Consider the following 25,397-nt stretch of genomic DNA (forward strand, 5'->3'; position numbering starts at 1 on the left):
GGAAGGGAAGCTAAATCTATTGTTAATTTACTTATGCTCCAATATCTGACTGTCTATCTCCCAATCCATTTATTTCAACCTATTACACTTGGCAGATGTCTGTACTTGGGAGCTGATGGCAAGCAGCACACATCACCTCTCCCACAGCATGTGTTTCAGGTCATGGAACAAGTGTGCAGCTGCATCTCTCCCATTATTCTTCTCCTCACATCTGATTTTTAATCCTTTGCTGTGAGCATCAGTTACTGAAAATAAGCAAACATGGCAATGTGCAATACAGTATTATTTAAATAAATTAACTACAGGAAATTGCATTCTAATCCCAAAATTGTGCTTTCTTTTCTTTGTCATACATATTTAGGGCAGAGGAACAGAGGTTACCTACTGGTTGACGGGTACTGAGGACAAGAAATACAATCTCCCAACACCTCCTTCTGTGTAAGATGGTCTTTATATATGAAAAGGGAAGAGAATTTCCCAGTCTTTGCACTTTAGCCTTCGCTGTACCTCCCTGGCACTTGTTGTGGTTTTTTTATACCACTCAACTTGCCTTCAGTAGTTAGAGGCTTAACTGTGTATGTGCATATAAACATGTGTAAATATTCATGACATGGGACTATGCGTGTGCTGAAAGTTATTTGTATATATAAGTGCTTAACAGGGTCATTTCCTTGGAAGGGAAATAAGACTTACAGGACAAGTTACTGATGTGCTAAGTGCAAGAGATGGACAGAAAAATGAAAAACATTAATATTCCCAGGACTTCAGTTCTAGCGGTACCTGTGTGTGACAGTATGGTGAGAGGGTAACGGCAACTGAATGTGCAGCTCTCTGTACTACCATGTTATGCCTGTGGTATCTTGCAGGGGAATTTGTAGGAGAAATGAAGCTTGCAGGATTTTGAGCTGTGTTCTCCTAGAAGAGGCAGACAAAGTTACTGTAGTATTGCACAGGCACAAAGTCTTTAAAAATTGAACAAAACCTTACCTCCTAACACATAAGAGATAAGATATCAGGAAAAAAATATGAGGTTGATGTCCTGGAACTGAGCTATCATTTTGCATTAATATTGAATAAAACATAGTAATGAAAAACTGTGCAAAATTGAAGTTGGGCTGTGTTTATTTAATGTATATTTTGCATATGAATATTCCATTATTTCCTGCTAACTCACTAAATGTAGAAGTTCCTTACTTTCTACTATAAATTTCTGAGCACAGTTGCTCTTTACTAAGTGGGAATTTGCTGCCGTCTGCTTTGAAATGACAGTGTTTCAGGGCAACCCGAAGCAATTATATTGCAAATTGTAGTTTGCTGGATACATTGGGATCCCTTACGGTGAAAGTCATAAGTAAATGTTATAGCTTACTTCTACTGCAAAAGTTTTGAATCTTACACAAGGTGTCCATTGCACAGATAAAATTTTCTGCTCGTTTACTCCTATCTACCTAAGAGAAAAGAAGCTAAGAGAAAGATACAGGTTTTCTCAGGACATTTGCAAAATAGAAACAATCAAACTTTTAATCTACTACAGACTCTCATGAACTTTGATTTTTTTTGATGGAAAGTACACGTGTTTGCTCTGGGCTGAGCAGGAAATACTGTCAAGCCAACTTCTATGGCACATCTCTTTTGTAAACTCAGAATTTTTTAATTAATACGATCTGTTGAGACTATCACAATTATCGAATTGGCAATTCTTCTGGAATTCAACTATTGGAAGTACCTCTTGAGCTGGATCACTGTGGTCAGTGATGTTTTTGTTTTCATTTCCTTATATAGGCTGTGACTGATAAAATTGACCCTTAAAATTGTCATATGTGAGGTACTCCAGCAAGAGCCAGATACACTGCAGAAATTTATGAAAACATGGCAACTCTGTTGCTGAACGCCACTAGAAGCTGAATAGGGAAAGTGCTGGTGCCAGTAATGGTGTTGAGAGCTAGAATTTCTTGGGAGTGAATCTAATTAATGTCTTCCTTTTCATGCAAATGATCATAATTTTTTTAAGGTCGATAACGACACAGCTACAGACCTCCTGTGCAGAGACACTGATCCATACTGTCTGGAAAAATCACATGGAAACCCTGAATTCTATTCCTAAATCCAGAACTTGAGTTTAGTTCTGCCCACACTTTTTATCAGTAGTGTGCGAATGTCATTAAGATAAATGTGGGATAGAAATGTTTAAAAACCACTGAGGATCTGGACGCCACTAAAAACATGTGAATCACTGAATTTTTTTTGCATCCTGTTGCTTTCAGGGAGAACCAGCAGCGGTTACATGATGACTTAGCAGAGATGATAACCAATATTCTTCAGAAAAGGGAAAATGAAGGATCCAAGACGCGGGAGCTTTCACGGGTAGCCAGCTACCGATCAGGTACCCTGGAATACCTGCAACTGGTCAGCACAGAGAATTCTGCCACATATCTTTAAAACTGGATGACTAGTATGACTCAAAAAGCTGCAGCAACTTTCTGGGGTACTTCATGTGAAGGCTGGAGGCTTATACTCTCAGCTAAAGGAGAAAGAAAATGCCTTTTCAAGCATCCTTTCTACCATCTGACCTGCTATCAGTAAAACAAACCTCTCTTCACTGTAACGTCGAAATTGTCGGATGACTTCAGTAGGACACATGCAGCCTGATTTGAGGTAAATGAAAATATCTGCACTTGAGTCTGGAAAATTTTTTTTTTTTTTGCTTTGGTTAGGTTTTTAAATGTGATAGCCTGTTCAATAATCTACTTCTGAAAATATTCACAGCAAAACTTTAATTTGTCATGATTTTTAAATGTTGTATTTAATTTGTAATTTTTATTTGATGAAAGATTTGCTGTAATATATTTGAAAATAACATTAAACATATCATATGTAAATCCTGGATATGTTGCCATTTTGCTTCTTCTGTTGTCTTCCTTTGTGTCTCACATGGTTTTTTTAATCAAGTTGACTTTGTTCAAGAGACAACACTTCTGCTATTTACCTTGGAAGATTACTCCAGAAGTTGTATGGTTTCTAAAGCCTATCTGAATCTCCTGGGCCTGCAAAATGAAACTGGAAATCTTGCAAAACCAGACATTTTCATATCTTTTCTCCACTTCTGCTTCTGCCTCTAAACCAGAAGTGCAACAGAAATGAAGGAAACAACCTTACCTGAATTTCTTAAACCTCAGAAACTTTCAATTCATCTTTTGGGTGAAGTTTCACAACCAGGCAGAACTCAAGTTTTACTCAGATGACTTGCTCAATAGCTGATGCCATAGCATTTATATTAATAAACAGGTTTAAAAAGCAAACAAAGCAAGGTGATGCATGTCAAAGAAAATCAGCATTCACATGAAGAAATAACAACCAGCGAGTGAAACTTTTGGAAAAGCTTTTTATGCATTGGTGGCTTTCAAAGCAGAGCTACTTCTTTCACCGTTATCAAATATTGGTCAGTATTCAAACCATAAAACTTGGTGCAAAATCATTCTTTTATGGTTTTGAATAGCATTTTTGTCCATGTAAACAACTTGAAAAAATTTTAAAAAGAGCAAGCCAGTTGCCTGTGTTTTTTCTTTGTCAATCTAAGCTGGCTTTGTAAGAACTCACACAAGAAAAAAAGAATAACCTAGGTGTAAATAGACAGATCTATATGCAAAGATTCCTGGAAAAATTAAATCAGGAGGTGCTGTAGGGCTTATACTCTTGCCTAATGAATGCAAATGCCTACACCCAGGAACACAATATAGACAGAAATAGCACATAGCTTGTAATCAACAGCCACAGCTTTCAGATTATATGTAACCAATCTTAAACTTGGACTGGCACTGGTGTCCTGGGTTGCATCAAGAGAATTGTGGCCAGCAGGTCAAGGGAGGTGTTTCTGCCCCTCTGCTCTGCCCTCGTGAGACCCCACCTGGAGTACTGCGTCCAGCTCTGGGGCCCCCAGCACAAGAAAGACAGGGAACTGTTGGATCGGGCCCAGAGGAGGGCTACCAAGATGGTCAGAGGGTTGGAACACCTGCCCTACGAGGACAGGCTGAGAGAGTTGGGCTTGTTCAGCCTGGAAAGGAGAAGGCTCCAGGGAGACCTTACAGTGGCCTTCCAGTACCTGAAGGGGGCCTAAAGAAGGCTGGGGAGGGACTTTTTACGAGGGCCTGCAGTGATAGGACGAGGGGTAATGGTTGGAAGCTGGGAGAGGGCAGGTTTAGACTAGATACAAGGAAGAAGTTTTTCACCCTGAAGGTGGTGAGACACTGGCACAGGTTGGCTAAGGAAGTTGTGGATGCTTCATCCCTGGAAGTGCTCAAGGCCAGGCTGGATGGAGCCTTGAGCACCCTGGTCTAGTGGGAGGTGTCCCTGCCACGGCAGGGGGGTTGGAACTAGATGATCTTTGAGGTGCCTCCCAACACAAACCATTCTGTGATTCTATGATTACTTCTTCGGTCTGTGTTCTACTGGAAGTGTTCATTGGGATAAGGATGGAAAAAAAAAAAAATTGGTATTCTAAAACTGTTATGTATTAAAAAGACTACCAGTACAGTACAAAAAGTATAAAGTCTGTCCCGTGGTGCCAATCAACAAGCTTTGTCTCATTCTTGGGTCTGAATGCTGTGCTTCTTGGCACCACTGGACTATTCTGGTTGCTGTATCTGATATGCTTAGCAAGTGTAGCTGTAGTGCAGCGACAGGAGCTGGACCCCTCATGCCTGAAGAAGCCCACGACTTTTATCTTAAGCAGAGCTGCTCTGATCTTTGAAGTGATGTAAGTCTATTTTTAAAGAGGAGTTTTATGGGTTCCACCCTTGACACCTCTGAGATACAAACTATTTTAGAGCAAGTATCTGCTGACACTGACTGGGACAATTAATTTAAACAGTGTTTAGTTTTCAGTAGCCCTTCTCTTTCCTGCACTCTTCAGATCATAAATTTCATATAATTCTTTGAAGTTAAATAATTACCTTAGCAATGAGTCGATGGACCCATCTTCTGGTAGGTTTGTTTTCTACATGGTTCTGTCCCTGCACTTATCTGTCATTCATACATCACAATAAAATAAATTTTGACTGCCCTTTTAAAAAATTTGCTCCTGGTTTCTGGTTTTAATCTGTCTTCAATGTCTTACCATCGCATCTTATCAAATGCTAGATCAAAGAGCCCTCTACCATCAGAAATCTGTCACTGAAAGTCCAGTTATTCACCTCTCCTGTTTTTTTTTTAGGCAGTGAAACGTTGTATTAAAAACCTAGTGTGAGATATTAATTTTGTTCTCCTAGTGAAAAGGATTTTGGCTGCACCATCACCATTCATTTGAACTTAACTCACACCAAAAAAAAATATCTGTGAATCCATGTGCTGGGAGCATGTGAATCTTTCCAAATACACATCAAAAGCTTTGCAGTTTTGGTCATATTCAGACTCCCCCCTTGTCTCCACCTTATTTTTGTCACGCATCCGCACTCCCCTCCTGTTGCAGCATTGTATACTTGTGCTGTCTATCCTAGTTTGCATGTGCCTCCAATTCCTGGCCATTCCCATCACTTGTATGCAGACAATCTTGGTTTAAATGCTTTTTTTTTAATTCCCTGTGGTAATCCTTGTGGCAGATGCACCCACCCTGCCAAAGATCACAAAGACAGAGCCTTGCCAAAGACCCAACAGAGACTGGGGCTTGCCAAAGACAAAGACTGGGTGTTTCCAGATGTTCAAACCTGATCACTTTGTTCATCTTGCCTTTTTGTTCACTTGCCCCAGCTAATTAGAACTGACCATAGGTCAGACTCGACTAGGGTATAAATGGAGCCCTGCTGGAGAGCCACCTGGAGCCGGTCTTCCTCAGAGCAGAGAGTCTGTGGTCGGAGACTCTCCCCCTGGGTTGGGATGCCATCCAAGGAAACTTCCCAGCATTAAGCGCCCTCACCCCTCACCTTTGGTGATTGAATTCTTCTGGATACATCCTTCAGTAAGCCCTTACCCCCCTTTTGGGTAAATGATTCCATTTTCTGGGTACCCATAAGTGGGAGGTTTTCCCCCCTTTTGTAAGCGAGTGTGCACACATTTTGGATCATCTTGCTAAAAGTACTGTTTGCAAAACTTAGGAATTCTGCAGTCAGGTTGTGTAGTATCATATTCCTGTCTGACGTCCAAACTTGTGACTTACTCTGGTCTGTCGGAGTGTTGCCTAATTTTGTTTGGAATAAACCTTCATTTTGAGCAGCTGCTCTGTTTTGTGAGTGGCTCTGCCTTGTATCTGGGCTTGTGGTTTGCTTTGGTTGGTTGGAGTGTTTTGGGTGATTACTCTGTCTGTTTTGTGGGTGCCTCTGTGACAATCTTATACAGTGAATTCTGTGGAAAATATAATTTTGTATTTTACTTCACCAACATAGTCAAACTCAGAGCAGCGTGTGACAGAGGTGAATTCCTCCTTTGGAAAAACCTTTGGAAAATATTCCTCCAAAGCAAACACAGCACCCATTCATGACTAGACATTTAAGAGTTATTTTTCACTGAGGAGGCCAAAAAAAATAAAAGGTAACAGCACTGTATTTTATCCTTATCTTTTAGCGAAAAAAACAAGAACAAAACAGCTATGGGTATGGAAGGTTCCCCGCAGCCAGCAGTAGTGTTATAGTGCTCTTACCCTGGGCTTCAGGCCAAGTCTTGCTACCTGGCCTGAACTGGTGGGCATGTGACCTTGTTATATGAGGCTATTACAGGCACCAGTATCAAATTTGAACTGTCTTAAAGAATTACCGAAACACAAAGTCCTAATAATGGCTGGTTTAGGACAGTGGTAGAATATCTAACACTGGGGGAGAAGAAAAGGTAGCATCTCAAAATGATCTGAATCAGGGGGGCAGGGGAAGACCCCATGGGAAGTTGTCCCTATCTGTAAACCCTAAGAAAAGGACCACCCCTCAGCTTTTCTGCTGGGACACAACCAGTGGTTCTTCTCAACAGGGCCAAAAGCTGCTCTTCCTCTGATGTAAAACTCATAGTTTGATACAACACCACCTGATTCCTCTTGCTTTATGGGGGCTTTTCCTGATAAACCTTTGCCCGTTTTCAGTTAATCACCCTCGGCAAGCCCAGCAGCCCAGCAGGCGCTGGCCTGGGGGTCCCTCCTCACTGCCTCCTGCCATATGAGGCTGGCCAGCGCGGTGGTGAGGCCTGACCTCAGCCTGGACTGAACCCCATATCCTGGCCAGGCCTTGGGGGCTCCAAACAAGCGCCAAGGTCCAAAAGATGCCAGGGCCCTGTCCTTGCTGCCCAGCTCGACTTAACGCCCTCCCCAGTGCCTTCTGCCATCACTGCCAGCGCGCCTGGCTGCGAGGCGGCTGGCACGGAGGACAGCCTGCAAGCCGGGCTGTCGGGGCAGCCGGGGGCCCCGGGCCCAACAGCTGCCTCGGGGCCTCTGCCACGACACTTTGGGTGGGAAGCGCGGTGTGAAAAGCGGCCGCCGCCGCTGGCGTCCCCCTGGGAACAGCCCGGACCCAGAGGGGAGACGACGGCCGACGCGGCGCGCAGCCCTCGCCCCAGCAGGGCCACCCCCAGCACGGGGCGCCGGGGCGGGCACCGGAGGAGGCGGGGGCAGCGAGGAGACCTGCCCTGAGCGAGGGAACTTCTTAAAGTCCCGCCGCCTCCTAGTGCTCAGAGGAGGCGTGGGGGAACAGCAGCATGGCCCGGCTCGGCGGCGGCGTGTGCTGCTGCTGGGGGCTTGTCCTCCTGTGGGCGGCGACGGGGGGCCGAGCAGGTGAGGCGAGCGGCGGGGCGGGAGGCTGGCGGCAGGGGGACCTCGCCTCAGAGCCCCCTCGCCGGGGCGAGCGGAAAGGGAGGGAGGGAGACAGCGGGGCTGCCCCCAGCCTCCGGGGTGCCAGGCGACCGGGAGGGGCTGTCCCGCCGGCGGAGCCCGGCTCGGGGCTCTGCCGGGGCTCCCGAGGAGGCAGTGCGGCTCGCCGGGGCCTGCCCCGGGGGGCCCGCCGGGCTCTGCGCCTCGCCTTGGGGAGCTGCTCCTCGCTGCGCCGCCTCCTCCCCGCTGGCTCCGGGGGGAAGGGCCCCGTCGTGCCGCTTTGAGAGGGGGTGCGAGGCAGCAAGGGGCCTCGTCCCCCGGCAGCGACGGGGCCGTCGCGGAGATTAAGCCCCTCCACCACCCCCCCCCCCCCCCCGGAGGGACCCTGCAGGCCGGGAGGGGCCCGGCTGCCTCATGGGCTGGCTCCGAGGGCATCTCACGGCCCGATGGCTGGGGCAGGCCGGGTCGTGGTGCCTCGTGGGTGTTAAGTGCTGGCGCTTCATTCCTGAGTGCTTCGGAAACACCTTTCTCGATCCCGGAGCGGGCGAGGGGAACCAAACTAAGACCTGACAGATGGGAAGCTGCCTTGAGCGCCCAGTGATGCCGGGTTTTAATGTAACGTACGTGCATGGGAATCATTTAGGATGGACATTTCGTTCTGGTGCCGTGGCCCACGGAGTGCTGTGACTTGTAACAGTGTTTTAGTGCTAGCTTGTGGGTATAGGTCGTTGCCTGTGTTTCAGAACTCATACCTATACATGATCTGATGTTTTCTAAGTAGATTAACTTTGCATTGTCATTAAAGTACTTTCCCAGTATCTGGTTAACTTTTAAAAACCGAAGTTGTTTTCTACGGTACAAACACCACTTTGTGTCAATTTTGTGCTCTGGTTATTTTTCATCATATATTTGCATAATATAATACTTTTTCAGTCAAAGTTGTAAGGCTCCAATTAGGGTAATTCAATAACTGAAACTTGTAACACTTTTGAGCTTCCTCTTGTTGACAGCTATGGCTTTTCTGTCTCCTGATTTTACAACTTTATTCTTGTTGCAACTTCAGAGTCAGATTTAGGTGCAAACAGAATTTGGCAAATGCCGTAATCATACATCTTGGTGAGCTTCACAGTTTTCCACAGAATCTCAGCTTCCCACTTAAGAATTGAGTTTCTACTTTGTTTGAGAATCACCTTATAGCTGTGGGCACACGCTGTGGTATCTAACCATGTGCTGGAAAAGACATGCCAGTGAGGTATCGACATGGTATTGATAAAAAATTCGGAGCTTCCAAACCCCCTTGCTTTCTAACGCTCCTCACCGAGGTGGGAGGCTAGGTGCGGCTGGGTAAGGATTCGGAGATGAAAACTCAGTAACAACAGAGTGTTATTATGAAGCAAGTATTCTTTATTGCAGCTCTGGGCAGCACTGGGGATGTTCCACCATGAGTGCTCCAATGGGCTAGCAAAACACATCAGTTTATATACACAAAAATCATACGTATTCATCAGATTTCCTGAGAAGGGCAGTCTTATGGTGGTAAGTTCCCGGGACTCATTTACATAGTCCAAGCTGGGACTCATTTACATAGTCCAAGCTTGCGCAGTAAATTTAGGGTTAGGGTCTTTTCATCCTCCGGTGATTGCTTATAATCTTCCTCAGTGATCACTCATACTCTTCCTCGCATTAGTTGAATGTTCTTTCCTGAGCACAAGCCAGAGCCCCTTTTCTGATGAAAATTCCTCTTGTAACAAGCAAACCCGTAGATGTTTGCGGTGTGTGCAGGTGTTTGCTGGGCGTCTCCTTAGTGTTTCCTTGATATCTGGATCTTTGTCGTCTTGATGTCTCCTTAATGGCTCCTTGATATGTGGAGCTTTGTGTCTTCGGTGTTAGGTAAGATGTTATCTGTTTACCAATTCTGGTCATCAAATAGCTAAAACATCCTTGTAGGGGAAGGAAAACTCAAGGAAACAAAGACGCAAGCGAAACTAAACAGATCACAGTGAGGCCTTAGTCAGGAATTGTCAGGGTTTATCTCTTTCAGTACAGACAGCACTTCGTACTAATTTTGTGCTCTGGTTATTTTTCATCGTATGTTTGCATAATATAATACTTTTTCAGTCAAAGTTGTAAGGCTCCAATTAGGGTAATTCAATAACTGAAACTTGCAACACTTTTGAGCTTCCTCTTGTTGACAGCTATGGCTTTTCTGTCTCCTGATTTTACAACTTCATTCTTGTTGCGACTTCAGAGTCAGGTTTAGATGCAAACAGAATTTGGCAAATGCCATAATCTCACATCTTGGTGAGCTTCATGGTTTTCCATAGAATCTCAGCTGCCCACTTAAAAATTGAGTTTCTGCTTAGCTTGTTCGAGAATCATTGTAGCTGTGGGCACACGCTGTGGTATCTAACTGTGCTGAAAAGACATGCCAGTGAGGTATCAACATGGTATTATTAATATTTTTTTTTTTCCTTTCAAAGTATGAAACGGGTTTACCAGCAACTGGAAGGGTGGGGAAAAGAGTCACTAAAGGAGGGAATTTAAGAGATGCAGAGTGAGTGTGCAGGATGTGAAAGTGAAGCTTGCCTCTGGAAGATCAGTAAAGGTTGGTGACAGACATCAGCTGTTTGGTGCAGAATGCCCAGTAGAGAATTTTGGATACCATTTGTACTGATGGCAATAGTAGGGTTGTTGGGGAGCAAATCTCATCAGGAGAATCTCCTGCTGTTTTCAATGAATTCTGAAGACCATCTGGGCTGGATTCAGTGTTTCTAGGAAGTTCCTAGTTAATTTATTAATTGCCACAAAACAAGGAGAAAATCAGCTAACAGTTGTTTTGACGTGTCCAAAATGTTACAAGCAAATAATTTTGTGGACAGTCCTACCTCATCTTGCAGACCTACTTTTCAAACTTTACCTGACTTGGCAAAAACTTTAGTACTATATTAGCATGACTGAAGGAAGGGTCAACCCTGAGTCATGCAAAGGGAGTGAAAGGAAATTTAGGGTATAAAGTAGTTTCAGCTAATACTTGCCTGATTTCTCACATCATAATTGAACTACTGGTAGAAAACTACTAAGTAGCAAATAGAAATGTCTTTAGGCTATTTAATGGAGTAAAAGTGGCCTTCGCCACTGTGAATTGTCTAGATATTTTTTTTTTTTAATTGGTTCATTGCGCTTTAGCATTTTGAACACCTTGAAGATTCTTCATCATACTGTTCGGAAACTGTTTTTAGAGAATGGTCTCTGGTAAAAATGACTTAAATTTAGGGACTATGAGATTAATGAAGCTATTTGTGAAATTATTATTTTTGTTTCCTCTGTGGATGACCTGGGGACCTCTAACTTTTGGCAAGTTTTCTGCATCAGCTAAACTTTACTAGTAAGTATCCTTGTGAACATGAAAACCATACAAGACTTAAACTCTTAATTTAAAGCTCACATTTGAATATTGCTTATCTCTCATGTAAGCACGAATCAGGGGATTAGGCTTCAAATAATGACAGGACTGTTAGAAGCAAATTGAAAAATTACTTAGACCTAAAATGTATGAGGAAATAGGGTGAATTAAGGCCAGTAGAATAGAAAATGCAAATAGCTTATGTTCAAGCAGAACAAGAGAGCATTTACTCCTTTAATTGAAAATTACTGGGGTTTGTGTTAAGTTCTTGTGTGGTTTAAGCTAATCTCTAAAGAAGTCTTGAGGTTCTTAACATTTGTTTTGTAATGGATTCGAATCATGATGGTACTTAGAAATCTCAGTTGTACTTTAGAGGTATACAACCTTTTTTAAACAGTTAAAAGGATGGTTCTAAAATTTTTAATGGGAAAACAGGACAAGCTCTATCAAATGACAAAATTGAACAGAAACATCAGATGCTCCTTATTATGATCGACCTGAGATATTTGAATGTTATGCTGTGCTAATATCTTTACTACTGAACATCAGCTGTAGGAGAAGGTGTACTGAAAATAGATGTGCAACTTAGTGCTATGTCTTATGTGTTTCGAAGTTGTGAACTAGTTTTTAGTGAAACAGTAAAGTGATAGCTTCATTATTGAATGGGAAGTGTATAGGTGGACTTCATGAAGTAAATCTGAACACTTCTACAAAAAAAAAGGGTTCACCTTTGAAAAGCCATAGATAAAAATAAGCATGTAAAATATAGATAAAAATTAGTAGTTAAGGAAGCCAGTGGTTTTCCTATTATTAGGAGGTGCTCACAGTTGTTAACTTAAGTTGGCTTCTACATGCAACCTAACCAGTGCTTCATTGCAGGTGAGTTAGCTTGTTTCTCAGACTAAGGAAAAATGTGAGTATTAATTCTCACCCCCAAACCTTGTAGCTCTTTCATCTGCAAGGAGAAGGGAGTTCTGTTAATGTCTTTAATTAGAAAATCCAATAGTCTACTAGATATATGTATGTTTTAAAAACAACTTATGGCTGGGAAAGCATAAGGGAAAGCAACTGTTGCATATTGCCAGACAAATTTTACTGGCATTCTTAAGGCGTGTCAAGTGTTATTTTTGTAGGTGTGATTTATTGAATAAATATTAGTGGCACTTATCAAATAGTGTGTTTGTTAGGTGGTCTTGGGCCATCTTGCTATACTGCTCTTCATTTTTCTTCCTCATCTTCTCTGTCCATTCTGTTCTTACATTACAACTTCCTGCTACTCTTCCATGTCCTCATAAGCATCTGATTTCTTCTTTTTTTCATCTTGCCTCAGTCCTCTCACTTAGTATTTCCTTTAATTGCGTTCTCTACATTCTCAAGAACATGTATGTATTTCCACTCTTCCACTGCCACCAAATAAAAGACAAGCTCCACTTTTAATACAACCTTGGCAATGCCTGTATTGAGCCAAAAATGCAGAGAACAGATTTAGCATTTCATCCTGAAAATCGAGAGGACTACCACCACCTCCTAACCACAGCTGAAATATCTTCATTTTTTCATTATTTAAGGTATAATCTTGGCAAAAAGCAGATACTTCTTACTTGTTGAAGAAATGGCAGCACTCTCCCAACTGTAGTCCCTATTTCTGGATCTTTATTTGGCAGAAGCACTGATGTATCTTTAAAAACAGGCAATTTGAAGAAAGGTTCCTCCCAATCCCTACTGACTGCAGAAAGGAGAAGGAACGCTTGTTTATTGCCAGGCTTGTTTTGTCATTGCACTTCTCCACTTATGTCTCCCAGCATACAGTCCACTGGTGGTTGTGGTGGAACTGTGCATCGCTGATGCTATGCAGTTCTCCTGGCTGGCTGATTGCATGAGGGGAACAGTGACTCCGCTGACCTGCCCTGTCCCCAGGGATTTTGAGTCATTCGTGCAGTAAATAGTGTGTCTTTGGCTTGTTATTTAGATTATTCTAAGCAATACTGTTATGGAATAACCACAGATTATCGCAGTCTTTTCTGTTCTTCAGAGTCCTAATAGTCTTGAAATACTTGTCAGCATTTTCAGCTACACACTGGGAAGTCTTAACTTCAATGATAAAAGGATAATTTGTAGATTCATGGAGACACTGCGTTTGATTAATATGTAAGAATTTACCAATACAGTTGCTGGGATAAGAGATGCTAGGGCCCCTGCCTCACCCACTGAAAATAAATATAAAAATTCCAACATTATTTGAGGGGAAGGTTCTTGTTGTTGCAGGACACATATGGGATTGTTTGGAAATGTGCAGTTGCTTCTTGTAGATGTTCTGTGTTATACTTCAGTTCTGGATGGTTTTCTTGGCCAAGGTACTGCTGTTAGTTTAGGTGCACGCAGATTAAAATTGTAACAGACTGGGTGATAACAAATGCTCTGATTACATTGTAGTGTGCGTTTTAAGTGTACACAGATTTATAAGCTTGTAGTTTTAACTCCATCTGTAGCAAGACAAAGACTTATCTTCTAAATTATAACAAATTACTGTATGATGATATATATGTGTTCCTTGAAATAAACATAGCAATTTCATATGTAGGTATTTTGACACTTCAGATTGGGGCAATTAGATTTGCAGAAACTGACATAAAAATTGATGAGGTAAAATGGGCTGATGAGTGAATGAGTTGGGGGAAAAAAAATCAATACTGGGAAATGGTCTTTTCCAGCATCATTAAGTCACATTTATGACAGCTACCTTGATGCTGTTCCTCTAAAGGCCTCCCTAGGTTTGTTGCAAATTATGCTGTAATTTAATGTTTCCTCTTCTCTCCCATCCTCTTCTAGTCCTGGTTTTCCTCAGTTTAAATTTGTCTTATAGTGCAGTTGGGGCAGGGCAAACTGCAAGGGCAATTTTAAAGTTTGTTCTGACTTTTGAAAATAGCTCTGCCTGTTCATGTTCTGGCAGAGCGTAAAACAAAGAAACACAGCTTGCTGTGTTAGAATACCTGTGTCAGATCAGTCTGTCTGGCACAGACTTTGGCCTTCCTTTAAAAAAGAAAGCAATAGCTATTTTGCTTTAGGCAGAAGAAGGTTTCTTTGACATACTCATTTAGTCTGTGGGCACTACTAACAATACTCAGCTGCCCTTGTTCCTCTTGACTACTCGCCATTTCTCCATAGCCTATTGAAGAGATGGGAAGAAGGTAATCTTTTCCCCTACTTTGTTCTTGCTCTTTCTGCTCATTTCTCAGCTGTCTGTGTACTGGGCGTGTGGCCTGTCTCTCCTCTGCCCTGCAGTGGGCTGCTTGGTTGGAATCAGGCTTCCCTTTTACTGCTGGACAGGTTAGTTGTGTTCTGTGCTGACACTGTGCACCACTTCTTCACAGCACCTCCCTTTCCCTGACCTCTTTGATATGTGAGCTTTAGCTGTGTAAGATGGCCTTTGGCTCTCTTCACCGATGACCCTTATCAGCCTGCTTTTTTTGTAGACTTTCAGCTTGGGTGATTCCCATGTTTACCCTTAAGCTAAAGTAGCAGTTACCCCATGTATTAGTAGAAGATAGTTAAGGAGACAACAGAAAAGTAAGATTATAGCTGCTTGAAGAGTTATCCAACGTCTGTCATGTCTCAGTCCTTTAAATAGCCTCGGTACCTGGCAGATGAAAAACATGTTTTTAAACGCTGTGTTCCAAGTCCCTGAAATGACTTCATTTCTAAATAGAGATTCATGTAAAAACTTCTATTCATAGAATAGGGCGAAAAAAAAAAAAACAGCCCTCAGTTCCTTCCCTATTAAAATTCTGTTCTTGCTAATGCTTTTCCTGTTCACGTGAGAAGTGTCTCTAGTAAATCTAGAAGACTGACGTAGCGGTTAGTGCTGCAAAGTCTAGCTGAAGGCCAGTAACTAACAGTGTATGCCAGCGGTTGATGCTGTTCAGCATCTTCCTTGATGGTCTGGCTGATGGGTCAGACTGTACCCTCAGCAGGTTTGCTGATGAAACAAAACTGGGAGGAGTGGCTCATACATCAGAGGGTCGTGCTGCCATTCCAAGAGACCTCAACAGGCTGGAGAAACAGGCTGACAGGAACCTTGTGCAGTTCAACGAAGGGAAATACCAAGTCCTGCATCTGGGGAGAAATAACCCCATGTACCAGTATGTGCTGGGGGCTGATCACTTCAAAAGCAGCTTTGCAGAAAAGGGCATGGAGGTCCTGGTGGATGCCAAGCTGAGCGTGAGCCACCAATGTGCCCTTGTGGCAAAAAAGGATCACTGTCTTCTGAGCTGCATCAGGAGGAGTGTGGCCAGGAGGCTGAAGGAGGTGATCCTTCCTGTCTGCTCAGCATTGGTAAGGACATGCCCGGAGTGCTGGGTCCAATTCTGGACTCCCCAGTACAAGAGAGATCTGGAGCTACTGGAGAGAGTGTGGCAAAGGGCTACGGAGGTGATTAATGGACTGGAGCATCTCTCATGTGAAGAATGTTTGAGAGAGCTCGGACTGCTTCATCCGGAGAAGAGAAGGTGCAAGAGGGGTCTCATCAATGTGTAAAAATGCTTGAGAGGAGGGTGTGAAGAAGATGGAGCCAAGTTCTCTTCAGTGATGCCCAGAGACAGGACCAGAGGCAATGGGCACAAACTGAAACACAGGAAGTTCTCTTCGAACATCAGGAGACACTTTTTTTACTATGAAGGTGAACAAACACTGGTACAGGTTGCCCAGAGAGATGGTAAAAATCTGCATCCTTGGAGGTACTTAAAAGCTGTTAGGACATGATCCTGGGCAACTTACTGTAGTTCACCCTGCTTGAGCAGGGGGGTTTGGACGAGATGACCTGCAGAGGTACCCTCCAACCTCAGCCAGTCTGTGATTCTCAGTAAGAAACAGTTTTAGTTATTCTTGCTGGAACACTAGGAAAGAACAGCTTTCTGGCTGTTGAATGACACAGATTATTCAACAGTCTGGTAAAATGGATGGAAACTGGCTTAAAGCAACCGAGTAACTGCTATGTCAAAAAGTGATTAGTTGGAGAAAGAGTTTTGTTCTTGGAAAATGTCTTTGCTTTTTTATTGGAATACGTCATGGCTCTTCATAAAAATAGCTTCTCCATGTTATGTTTTAGAGCACTGAATAAAGTGGGTGCACTTAAATTGAAATCAAACTACCTGCTTAATCACAAACATTTTACTCACAGCCTTTTGAAGACTGTAGGGTATTGTGCTGGCATTATATTGCTTTTTTTATAGTTCCATTATCTTACTAAGTATTTTGTGCAGGATCATCCAGAATTAGATCCAGGTCTCTATTTTGCAGCTGTTAGGGGCATGATGCACAAAATGAATTGTTGTGAGGGGTAGTAACCAAATTGTAATTTCTTGCTATAGACTGGCAGGACTAATTTCCACACACTAAAGAAGGGTTGGGGAATAACAACATTGTTGGTTTCTCAGTAGTTTGTGAGCTTGTCCCTTAAAACTTTTCAAATAATTCTGGGAACTCTGACTCATGATTTTTGAACTCTTTTCACTCGCAATACTGTAGTAGTGGTTTGATCAGTCCTGAATAGAGATCTGATGTGATAAAGTCCCATCTTAGAGAAGGTTGCATTAGAGTTGTAGGGTTTATTTTGGAAAGTGGTTTACCTCGCTCTTTTTTCCTCGGCTCAGCAGGAATTAAACACAACTAATGAAGAATGTTTCTTAAACAGCAGTCCAAGCAGAACTCTGAGCAGTCTAGTGCCCTTCCTTCCTGTTCATTTCACACTTGGGATCTGTTCTGTTCTGTCTGGGTGATGGGGATTGTGTGTTTTATAAAAGATTGCATACCTGTGGTGCTTTTGTTTTTAAGCCTATGATCCACTGAGTTCCAGTGCTGCTGTTTGGTAATGCCACCTCCAGGATTAGTTGCCCAGACAGACAGTTTAGGAAACTCTTGTAGCCTTTTGAATCTTTAGGTAGAAAACAGTCAACAGTAATTTATAATTCTTTGCAGTTGCTAAGGCATGCTTCTTCTGAAGTTACTTTCAATAAGATTTGTATAGATTTTCTTCTGGGCCAGGTAAGGAAATACTTTTCTGAATTTCATGTCAAGACTCAGCTGTGTTGGAGCTCCATGTTGAAGAAGTTGTATATAATTTCCAGAAGAGTAATGTGAGAACAGTTAGCTGTAAGCTTTTGTCTTGGTAAAGCTCTAGTTAGTTCTTATGCCACTTTTTAGTATGTTAACATTAGTGTTGCTCTCCATAGTAGAACTAAACCTGATGGAAAGCCTATCAAATTAACTTTTTTAAATTGCCAAAATATTGTCTTGACATTTCAGTATTAGAGAGGAAATACCTACTCCTGTTTGCCCCCTTTCTTCTCCACCGTAGAAATCCGCTATGCAACTGTCTACTGGAATAGAGCTGAAAAAACGCTTCAGGTCAAGAATACACTGGACAGGAGTGGAGATGCCTATGGTTTCTACAACAACACTATACAGACAACAGGCTGGGGAGTTCTGGAGATCAGAGCAGGCTATGGCAGTCAGACCTTAAGCAATGAAGATATCATGTATGCAGCTGGCTTCTTGGAAGGCTATCTCACAGCTCCGTAAGTACCTCAGGAAGCAACTCAACTTATGACACTTCCAGTGGATTTCTGTGTACTTGCGAGTTTTTTGTTTGGTTTGTTTTTCCTTTCCCTTAATTCCCATCCGTTTAAACTAACCGTACATTCTGCTGTTGTGTGCTGTTCTTTTAATTAATAGCAGGTATGAAGTATAGCATCTTCATTATGGGATCAAGATATGCCCTCTCCTCATCCTGTAGGCTTTCCTGACACTTTGGTGAGATAGATGAGTACTGTATATGATTATTGATTAAGTAATGTAATCACAGAACAGTGTATGTGTGAGGAAGTGCGTAAACCCTTTGTTGTACATAACTATTCTTTCTGCTATCGCTTTTGTAATTATCTCCCGCCTCTGTAGTTAGGTGACTGACCACCAACAAATGAGACAATTGAGAGCAGATCAGGCAGGGAGATGTTGCTAGCAAGGGCTGCAGGGCTTCCTTAAAGATCTTTTTCACCAAACACTGTCAAAAAACTGCTGGGGAGCAGATAGTGAAACTTCACAGCATGGGGAGTTTAGTCTCTCTTGGACAAATTAAAATGAAATGCTGATATAATGGTCGATCTGAAGGCAGACTGGTGTGTGTCTGGAACGGTCAGAGTATTCGTGAAAGCCCTTTGAAGAGGAGAGACAATCTCTCCTGCAAGGCAGACCTATGAAATCTGACAGAATTTTGTACTTGTTAGGAATCCAGAGCATTTTTTTTTCTAAAAAAGACAAACCTCAACAGCCCCAAAACCCAAAAAAACCCGCCCTCAAAACCAAACCCTATTCTTTCCTTGACTGAGTTGGAAGACAGAATGGCACTATGACCTACTAACTGGTAGGATATAGCTGGTGAGCTGGTGGTATAGCTAAGAACATGACATGTGGCTTGTTGTTGAACAAGTTCCATCTTTTCCTCTATCAACTTAGTCATAGGAAAAGAAAAATTCTCAGATTCTGATGTGTAGCTGGGGAATAGTTGGGAGATGCTTGTGATAGATGTGGTGACATGAATTCGGTTTCACCAGCTTTGCTTCCAGAACACTAAAATAAATTCCCATAGGCTGCATTGAAGAGGCCAGCAGGGGAAGGTTGTCTGTTGAACAATTGTCAGATATAGCTGCTGGCCAAGATGATATTAATTTAATTAGTAAGACATTTGGAGATCAGTTAAGATTTATGGATAGTTCTCTGATCATATGACATGAATGTGACTCCATAGAACTTTGCTGGAGAGGCAGCTAGGTCTCTGGAGAGTATAAAGGAAATTCAATAAAGTAATATTTGTCAATAACAAAACACTTCTGAGTGAAAGACTAAAGGAAGCCTGGAGTTCTGAGTGCACAGCCTGTACTCCAGGCAGGAAAGGAGATGAAGTACGTGAGAGATTTGGATGTATATTGTTAGATTATTTGACATGAGAGGCTACTGTTATGTGCTGTTATGTGACTGTGTTCAGTCAGCTTATGTAAAGTACCTATGGATTGGGGGGATGCTAGCATTACATTTAGAATATTAAAATTGAGTATCACTCAACAGATTTTTTTTTTTTTTTTTTCACTAAGGCTTTACCTAGGTGTACTCATCTCTAAGTGGTTAAGCTTAAGCTTTGTCATCATACATAGAGAGCCCAGTCCATGGTAAACCCAATTAGATGGCAAGTGATGTTCTAGTAGCAACAACCTACACCCTATTCCCCTTCTGCCTCCACAGTAGATTTATAAGTCTTCCTGTCTGTCTTTTAAACAAAGTTAAGTATATGCCCATTCCTTTAAACATGGTTTGAATGTGAAACAGTGTCTGCAGGGACTTCATCTGATGTCTTAGCCTATGCTTAGGTTTAGAGGAGGGTGTTTTCCCCTTTCTTTTTCCTACAGGTGTTAAGTGAAGATTCACAGAAGTTACTGTGCTCAAGGCTTTTGCCTTCTTTAGGTCAGGTGCTTACTGAGGCTGGTTCCTGGCCCTAGCTGTTGTTACTGTAGGGCTGCCAGCTCCAGCACTGAGTGGTCCTTCGTAGAGAAGTGGATATAGCAGAAACAGTTATGAACAGAGGTCTTAAAGCCTGTGGAAGTGAAGTTGAGGGTTTGTATCACTGTGGACAAGTAGGGTTTGAGACTTCGGCCGTTAAGCAAAGTGGGAAACTCAAGTGTTTTAAAGGAGTTTAAGTGTGAGAGGGGGGGTAAGATGCAAAACCAGAAGTAGCCAAAGCCTTTCTTTTGTAAGGAAACTTTTTGAGGAAATCCACTGAGAAGTTCTCTGACAATGCAAAACCTGAAAATGCTTACCATTATTAAAATTACTATCAAATACTGTATGTACCATCTGAATTTGAGTTTTGGCTATGTCTTTGCTCCATTGTACATCTGTACCTGCAGTGGAAGCATATTTCTCACTGTGGGTTATGAATATAAGCTTTTTCTTGTCGGGTTTTGTAAAGCTATTTTGGATAAAGAGGGCTTCTCTTTGAAGCTAGGAATACCTGTTGAAAATGTTCCAGGTCAGGAGCAGAGATGAATTAGTGATGTACTCCCCTGACCCTTGGGAAGATGGAGAACCTGTTACTTTAGGTTTTAGCTCTATGACCTTGGTGGTTTTTCACTCTGCAAACTGCAACTAATGAATCTTTGTGTGTGTTTGCAGTTTCCTGAACCACAGGAGTAGCGAGAACTCAGTAAGTTTGCAGATGTTAAGATTGCTCTTGGCGCTCCATTTCTCCTTCTTTATCTTGCCTAGAGATTCACAGAATCCTAATAAACATGCAGACAGATGTTTAATCTTTAGGACAGTTACACAAGTCTTCTGAAGAAAAACTGGCAAATAGTCTTCCTAATCTGTAACTCTATTCCCATCAGGCTTCCTGGCTCATTCAGCCTGTCTTCAGGGAAGCTCTCTAGGACCATTGCGACTTCTTTTATGAGAAGGTGTCGCTAAACACTGTCATTCTGCTTTTGCAGACATCAGTGCCCACAGCAGCTGCCCACAGTTCAACCTGCCTTTTTAAAAACTTGGTAACAACAAGGAAGAGTGTAGCAATGTGTTTGGCTGTGGTGAAGGCTTTATTTGCATTAACAGCTGCTTAACTACCAGAGTGGAGATGCTTGTGTCACTTGCCTGTACAAGCACCACCTTGGGTGGCTCAGGCACAGCCCTGCAACGTGAATACTGTGGATGTGCCTGGTATTGAAGTTCCCTGTAGCACATTGCTACCTGTAGCCTGAACAACTCCAGGGTCTCCAGCTGTCTTGCTATCTGTTTGTGGCAGTGACTCCATGAAGTAGAAGTGACCCAAGATGGCTCTTTGCAGAAACCCTGAAGTCCTACCAGGCAGAGCTCTGATGTGATGCATTATTGGGAAGGATATGCTGCAAGCCTGATCTCAAGTTGAAGTACAGGTTCCCATAGAAGCCATCTGGTAAGCAGGAGCTCCAGCCTGACAGTGTGTTCAATTTAGAGATCTCCAGGAATTCTCGGCTGGTGTAGTTCTTGCATTACACTTGGGGCATGAAGAAGGGTTTCTAGACACAGCTAGGTCTCATGATGTAAGCAAAAAAAGTGACAATCTCTCCTAAAAGTGTGTGCTTTGTTCTTAGTAGGAGCCTAAGAAGAATGTAAGGCAACCAGATTAAAACAAACAAACAAACAAACAAAAAACCCAAACCCAAAACCCCAACCAATTAAAAAAAACCAAACAAACCAAAACCAAACAAAACAACCCAAACCCCAACCTCAAACCAACAGACTGGGACGGCCTTATCTTGGATTACTGGAGAAGAATTAATCTCAGTTTTAGCTATACAAGTCTGTGTTAGAAAAAGCAATAACTAAGTCAGACCCGTTTACCAGTGAGGGTAGAAACACAGGCCTTTTCTAGAGCATGATTCATCTTTCTAGTATTGGCATCTGATTCAGATAGTAGCTGTCTATTTTGAAAACATAGTTAGGGGTGGAATAAATCTAATTCTAGCATCTGTAGTGTCTGGAAATCAGACACTTGTTTTTATCACCAGTCTCTCACCTCTCTGTAAGGTCCAGTCCTATCATCCAGCCAAAGATGTTTGCTTTGGTTTTCTTGGGTATGAATTCTCTTCTCCCATTACAAACAGAAGTGTTAATGAGGCCTCGTTTTACTTGGAGAATGGCAGAGCACATCCAAATCTGTGATGTTAAGCACATGCTTTTAATCAGTTCCAATGGGGCATGCCAGGTGCCTAAGAGCAGTATTTAAATTTGAAGCAACATTAATTGTACTCTTTCTTGATATAACCTCAGCTGACCTGCGTCCTGTCATCTTCCTCTCTAATTTGAAGAAGCAGGGCTCTACTTTGCTGTTTTTAGACTTTGACTTCTTGTCCCAGCTTTGTAATTGCCTTGCATTTGGCCTTAGATACAGCTGCAAAGCCTTACCTTACTATAATGATCCAATTTACTTCAGAGTTTAATACCCTTACAAAACATGCAAGCCATGCACGTAGAAGCTTTGTCAAAGAAAAAAAAAAAAGCAACGGCCATCAAAAACAATACCAAAACACCACCAAACAACAGGGCAACTAGGGGAAAAATTCTCAGTAACCCTGGGCATTTAAAAAGGAAAAATCAGTTCCAGGAATTGTATGTACTCTGTTAGCATATATAAGAAGGAAGGCCTTTAAAGAAGCTGTTTTCAGTCCCCTGATTCTGAAGTAACCCAGTCTCTACATCAGTCATTGCAGCTTAAAGATACTACTAGAGTAAAATCTACCTTGTGTTGCGTAACCTTTGAGTGCAAAACGAAGAGAGAAGAGCTGATTGTTGAACCAGGAAGCCTGATCATCCGTCCTGGCCTGGGCAGTGTTTAGGGTAGTATCCTGGCTGTTTGTTTCCTCCTCATCTGGTTCTCATCCCTAAAAGACCATCTACCAGATGGATGGTCTCATGCTATTTGCTCCTCTTGTGCCATGAGAGCTCTGATTTGTAGTATGGAGTATGTTACACTATAATTTCCTTCCTAAAATTACTTGGGATTTTTATTTGCCAAATTCTCTGTGACTGCAGGGGTGGAGAATATTGATCTGTCTCTAGCTTTCTTGTCCTCTTTGGGAAGTAGGTTATGATTATGGCATGTAGGCTTGTGTTACATGGGAGGCAGGAAACTCTAGAACTAAAATTGATACTGTAGCTGCAGCTTCGTGAAAGGTGTAATGGTGTGAAGCTGCTGAACGATGCCCTTTTGCCCCAGCACCTTCCTCCACAGATCTAATCCCCCCAACTTGTGTCTGCCCTGGTGCTGATCAGACCCTTTCATGCAGCAGTTCGTCTGCTAACACAGTAGAGAGCTGCTTTCTTGCACCAGTTCTGTCGCTTATCCGTCTACATAACAACCTGATTCAAACTACAAACTGACAGAAAAATAATTTGCATTTTTTGCCGAGTTAGTGTTTTGCCTGAATGTTATGTGGACAATTAGATTTGGTAGCCAGAATGGTACAAGAGCTGAGATAAGCAGCAGCAGGGTCGTGCAATCAAGTACTTAAACAGCTGGGAATGGGCCAAGGGACAGAAAAAGAAGGCAGAAGGTCAATGGGTGATTCTCTAATCATCAGCAAACCATTCCATCATCTCTGGCTGTATTTCCCTGAGGGAAACGGGGAAGAGGTCCTGTCTGCATCCCTCCCAGGGGAAGTCACCCTCATGAATTTTAATACAGGGAATTCTGTCCTGCTGGCATGTGCTTTACTTGAGGTTGGTATCTGTTTCTTAGTTCTGTTTTCTTTCTCTCAGCACTTGGTAGGAGCTAATTTTACTGATGACTGATGTAGTTCTGTCAACTCCAGACAACAGCAAAATGATTTTCTGCTGGTTTCCACCTAGAACTAGATATTCTTCTCCCCTCCTCTTTTTTTTTTTTTTTTTTTTACTTAATTTTTTTTAATTCAGTGGCTGAAAAAAAGGTTGGTGAAGTTTCACCCAAGTTAAGAAATGTTGAAGTTCTGTTTTGGCTTGAATCAGAAGATTATATTTCACCTAAAATGGAAGGGTGATTTTAACACCTCGGCTCCCGAGCAATTTTTGGCAGCTGATTTAATCTTGAAATGTAAAGGACTTCACTTCAACCAGCCAAGCAAAAAAAGCCCCAGCCGACTAAAAAAACCCTTACAAGTTTTGTTCCTAAGTTAATTGGGATGAAACTGCTAACTGAATTAAAAAAAAAATCACAATAATTTTGGTCTCCATAAAGCTGTATCTGTTTAGGGCTGGCATGAGTGAGAGTTTCCGTGGGAACACATAGGATCAACTTATCCACACTTTAAAATAGAGATATTTAGCTTAATCGAAAAGGAAGGAACATAGTTAATGGTAAGTAAAACCTGCTAGATATCAGGCTGAAATCACCTCTTAGAAATGAATCATCAAATTATATTCTCCTCACTTCTGTGGTTTTTTTAGTTCCAGTAAATTATTTCTGTTGTGCTTTAAATTAGTGTGCTAATGCTTTCAAGATGCTTCTGGCATACAAATCTCCCTTGAATGTGAAGTTTTGCTGTGAAGAAGTTGAATCTCATTCTTGCTTATCTTTCCATCGTATAGCAGTTTAGGCAGGTATTAGCACGGTTGTTTATTTTAAATATCACCAATCCATTTGCTTTACCTTTGCTGTTTGTTGTGCACTGAAGTAATTTCTGTGATTAGGAAAAGCTTATTTTGTGGACTGTGTTGTTTGTCTGTCAATGCTTGTTGATCAATGGGTTGATAAGCAAAAGGAAGGGAAGACACAAAAGAATAACTTCTGCTACTCTTGTTTTTTCAGGCACATGTATGACCATGCTGCAAATATGTATCCACAGTTAATTAAGAATCCCACCGTTCGAAGTGGAGTTCAGAATTTTATGGCGTATGTATTTAGTTATTAGAAAAGAAATTATTCAAGACTTGGGGTTGGAGGATGATGGAATTTTCAAGGTTTTATTTTCTTTGTGATGGTCTAAAAAATATATATGCTTCCTTTCCTTCTGATTGAATGCCATTAGAATTTTTTTCATACTAAATATACATGAAGGGCATATGCCCTTCCCTAATTCTGGTTATTTCAAAGAAATGTTTAAAACTGTTGCTATAAAGGAGTCTGGATAATGCCAATAAATTCTGAAGGTCATTCTAGTCAAACTGCTTTTCTAAAAAGCTGGTGTTTTGAATGTTACACTGAACAGTGTGGTCTCCTGGCACCTTGATCATTTTAGCATTGTGTATCCTTTCCTTCCTCTGTTAGGTTAGCATTTTGTTTATTCTACCACTGACGTAAATTCTGTTCTAATCATAAAAGTCCTGATTCCCTTTTCTCTTCAGCTGTATAAATCAAAAGTAATTCTGCTCAAATAATGCAGCCACACTGGTGGGAAACTACAAGTGGGAGAAGAACCAGGCCAGGTACTCAGAAACTCAACTGTGATTGCCAATTATTTAAATCTCCTTAGACTTATGTTTTCTTCCATTCCAAATATTTCTGTGAAACTTCGGTCATTTCTGGGGACTGTTTTTTCCATCTTTCCCTTGTCTTGTGCTTTCAATAAAGGGTTATATATCTGACTAATTCTGGTATTGGTGCACATATATAAAGTTGACTGGTTTTGGCTTATCCAAAAAGAGGAGGAGAAAAAAAATCTT

The 25,397-nt window shown here is 42.0% G+C and overlaps 2 protein-coding genes across 3 annotated transcripts in view; both read left to right on the forward strand.

Annotated features, from left to right (window-relative positions):
* GUCY2C (guanylate cyclase 2C) overlaps positions 1-2,439 on the forward strand; it is a 44,754-nt gene extending 42,315 nt beyond the window's left edge. Inside the window, exons 26-27 of the mRNA XM_086469889.1 lie at positions 362-438; positions 2,265-2,439. Of these exons, the coding sequence (XP_086326015.1) occupies positions 362-438; positions 2,265-2,439 (252 nt within the window). The remainder of the gene's footprint in view (positions 1-361; positions 439-2,264) is intronic.
* A 5,226-nt stretch (positions 2,440-7,665) lies between these two features.
* The window catches only part of PLBD1 (phospholipase B domain containing 1), a 41,731-nt gene continuing 23,999 nt past the window's right edge, over positions 7,666-25,397 (forward strand). Inside the window, exons 1-3 of one of the 2 annotated variants that reach the window (XM_086469902.1) lie at positions 7,666-7,741; positions 17,533-17,752; positions 24,544-24,627. In XM_086469902.1, coding sequence (XP_086326028.1) covers positions 7,666-7,741; positions 17,533-17,752; positions 24,544-24,627 — 380 coding nt within the window. The remainder of the gene's footprint in view (positions 7,742-17,532; positions 17,753-24,543; positions 24,628-25,397) is intronic. The other variant, XM_086469909.1, reaches the window with a different exon arrangement.

Source organism: Leptosomus discolor, chromosome 1, assembly GCF_034619465.1.
Source record: "Leptosomus discolor isolate bLepDis1 chromosome 1, bLepDis1.hap2, whole genome shotgun sequence".
Classification (NCBI taxonomy): Eukaryota; Metazoa; Chordata; class Aves; order Leptosomiformes; family Leptosomidae; genus Leptosomus; species Leptosomus discolor.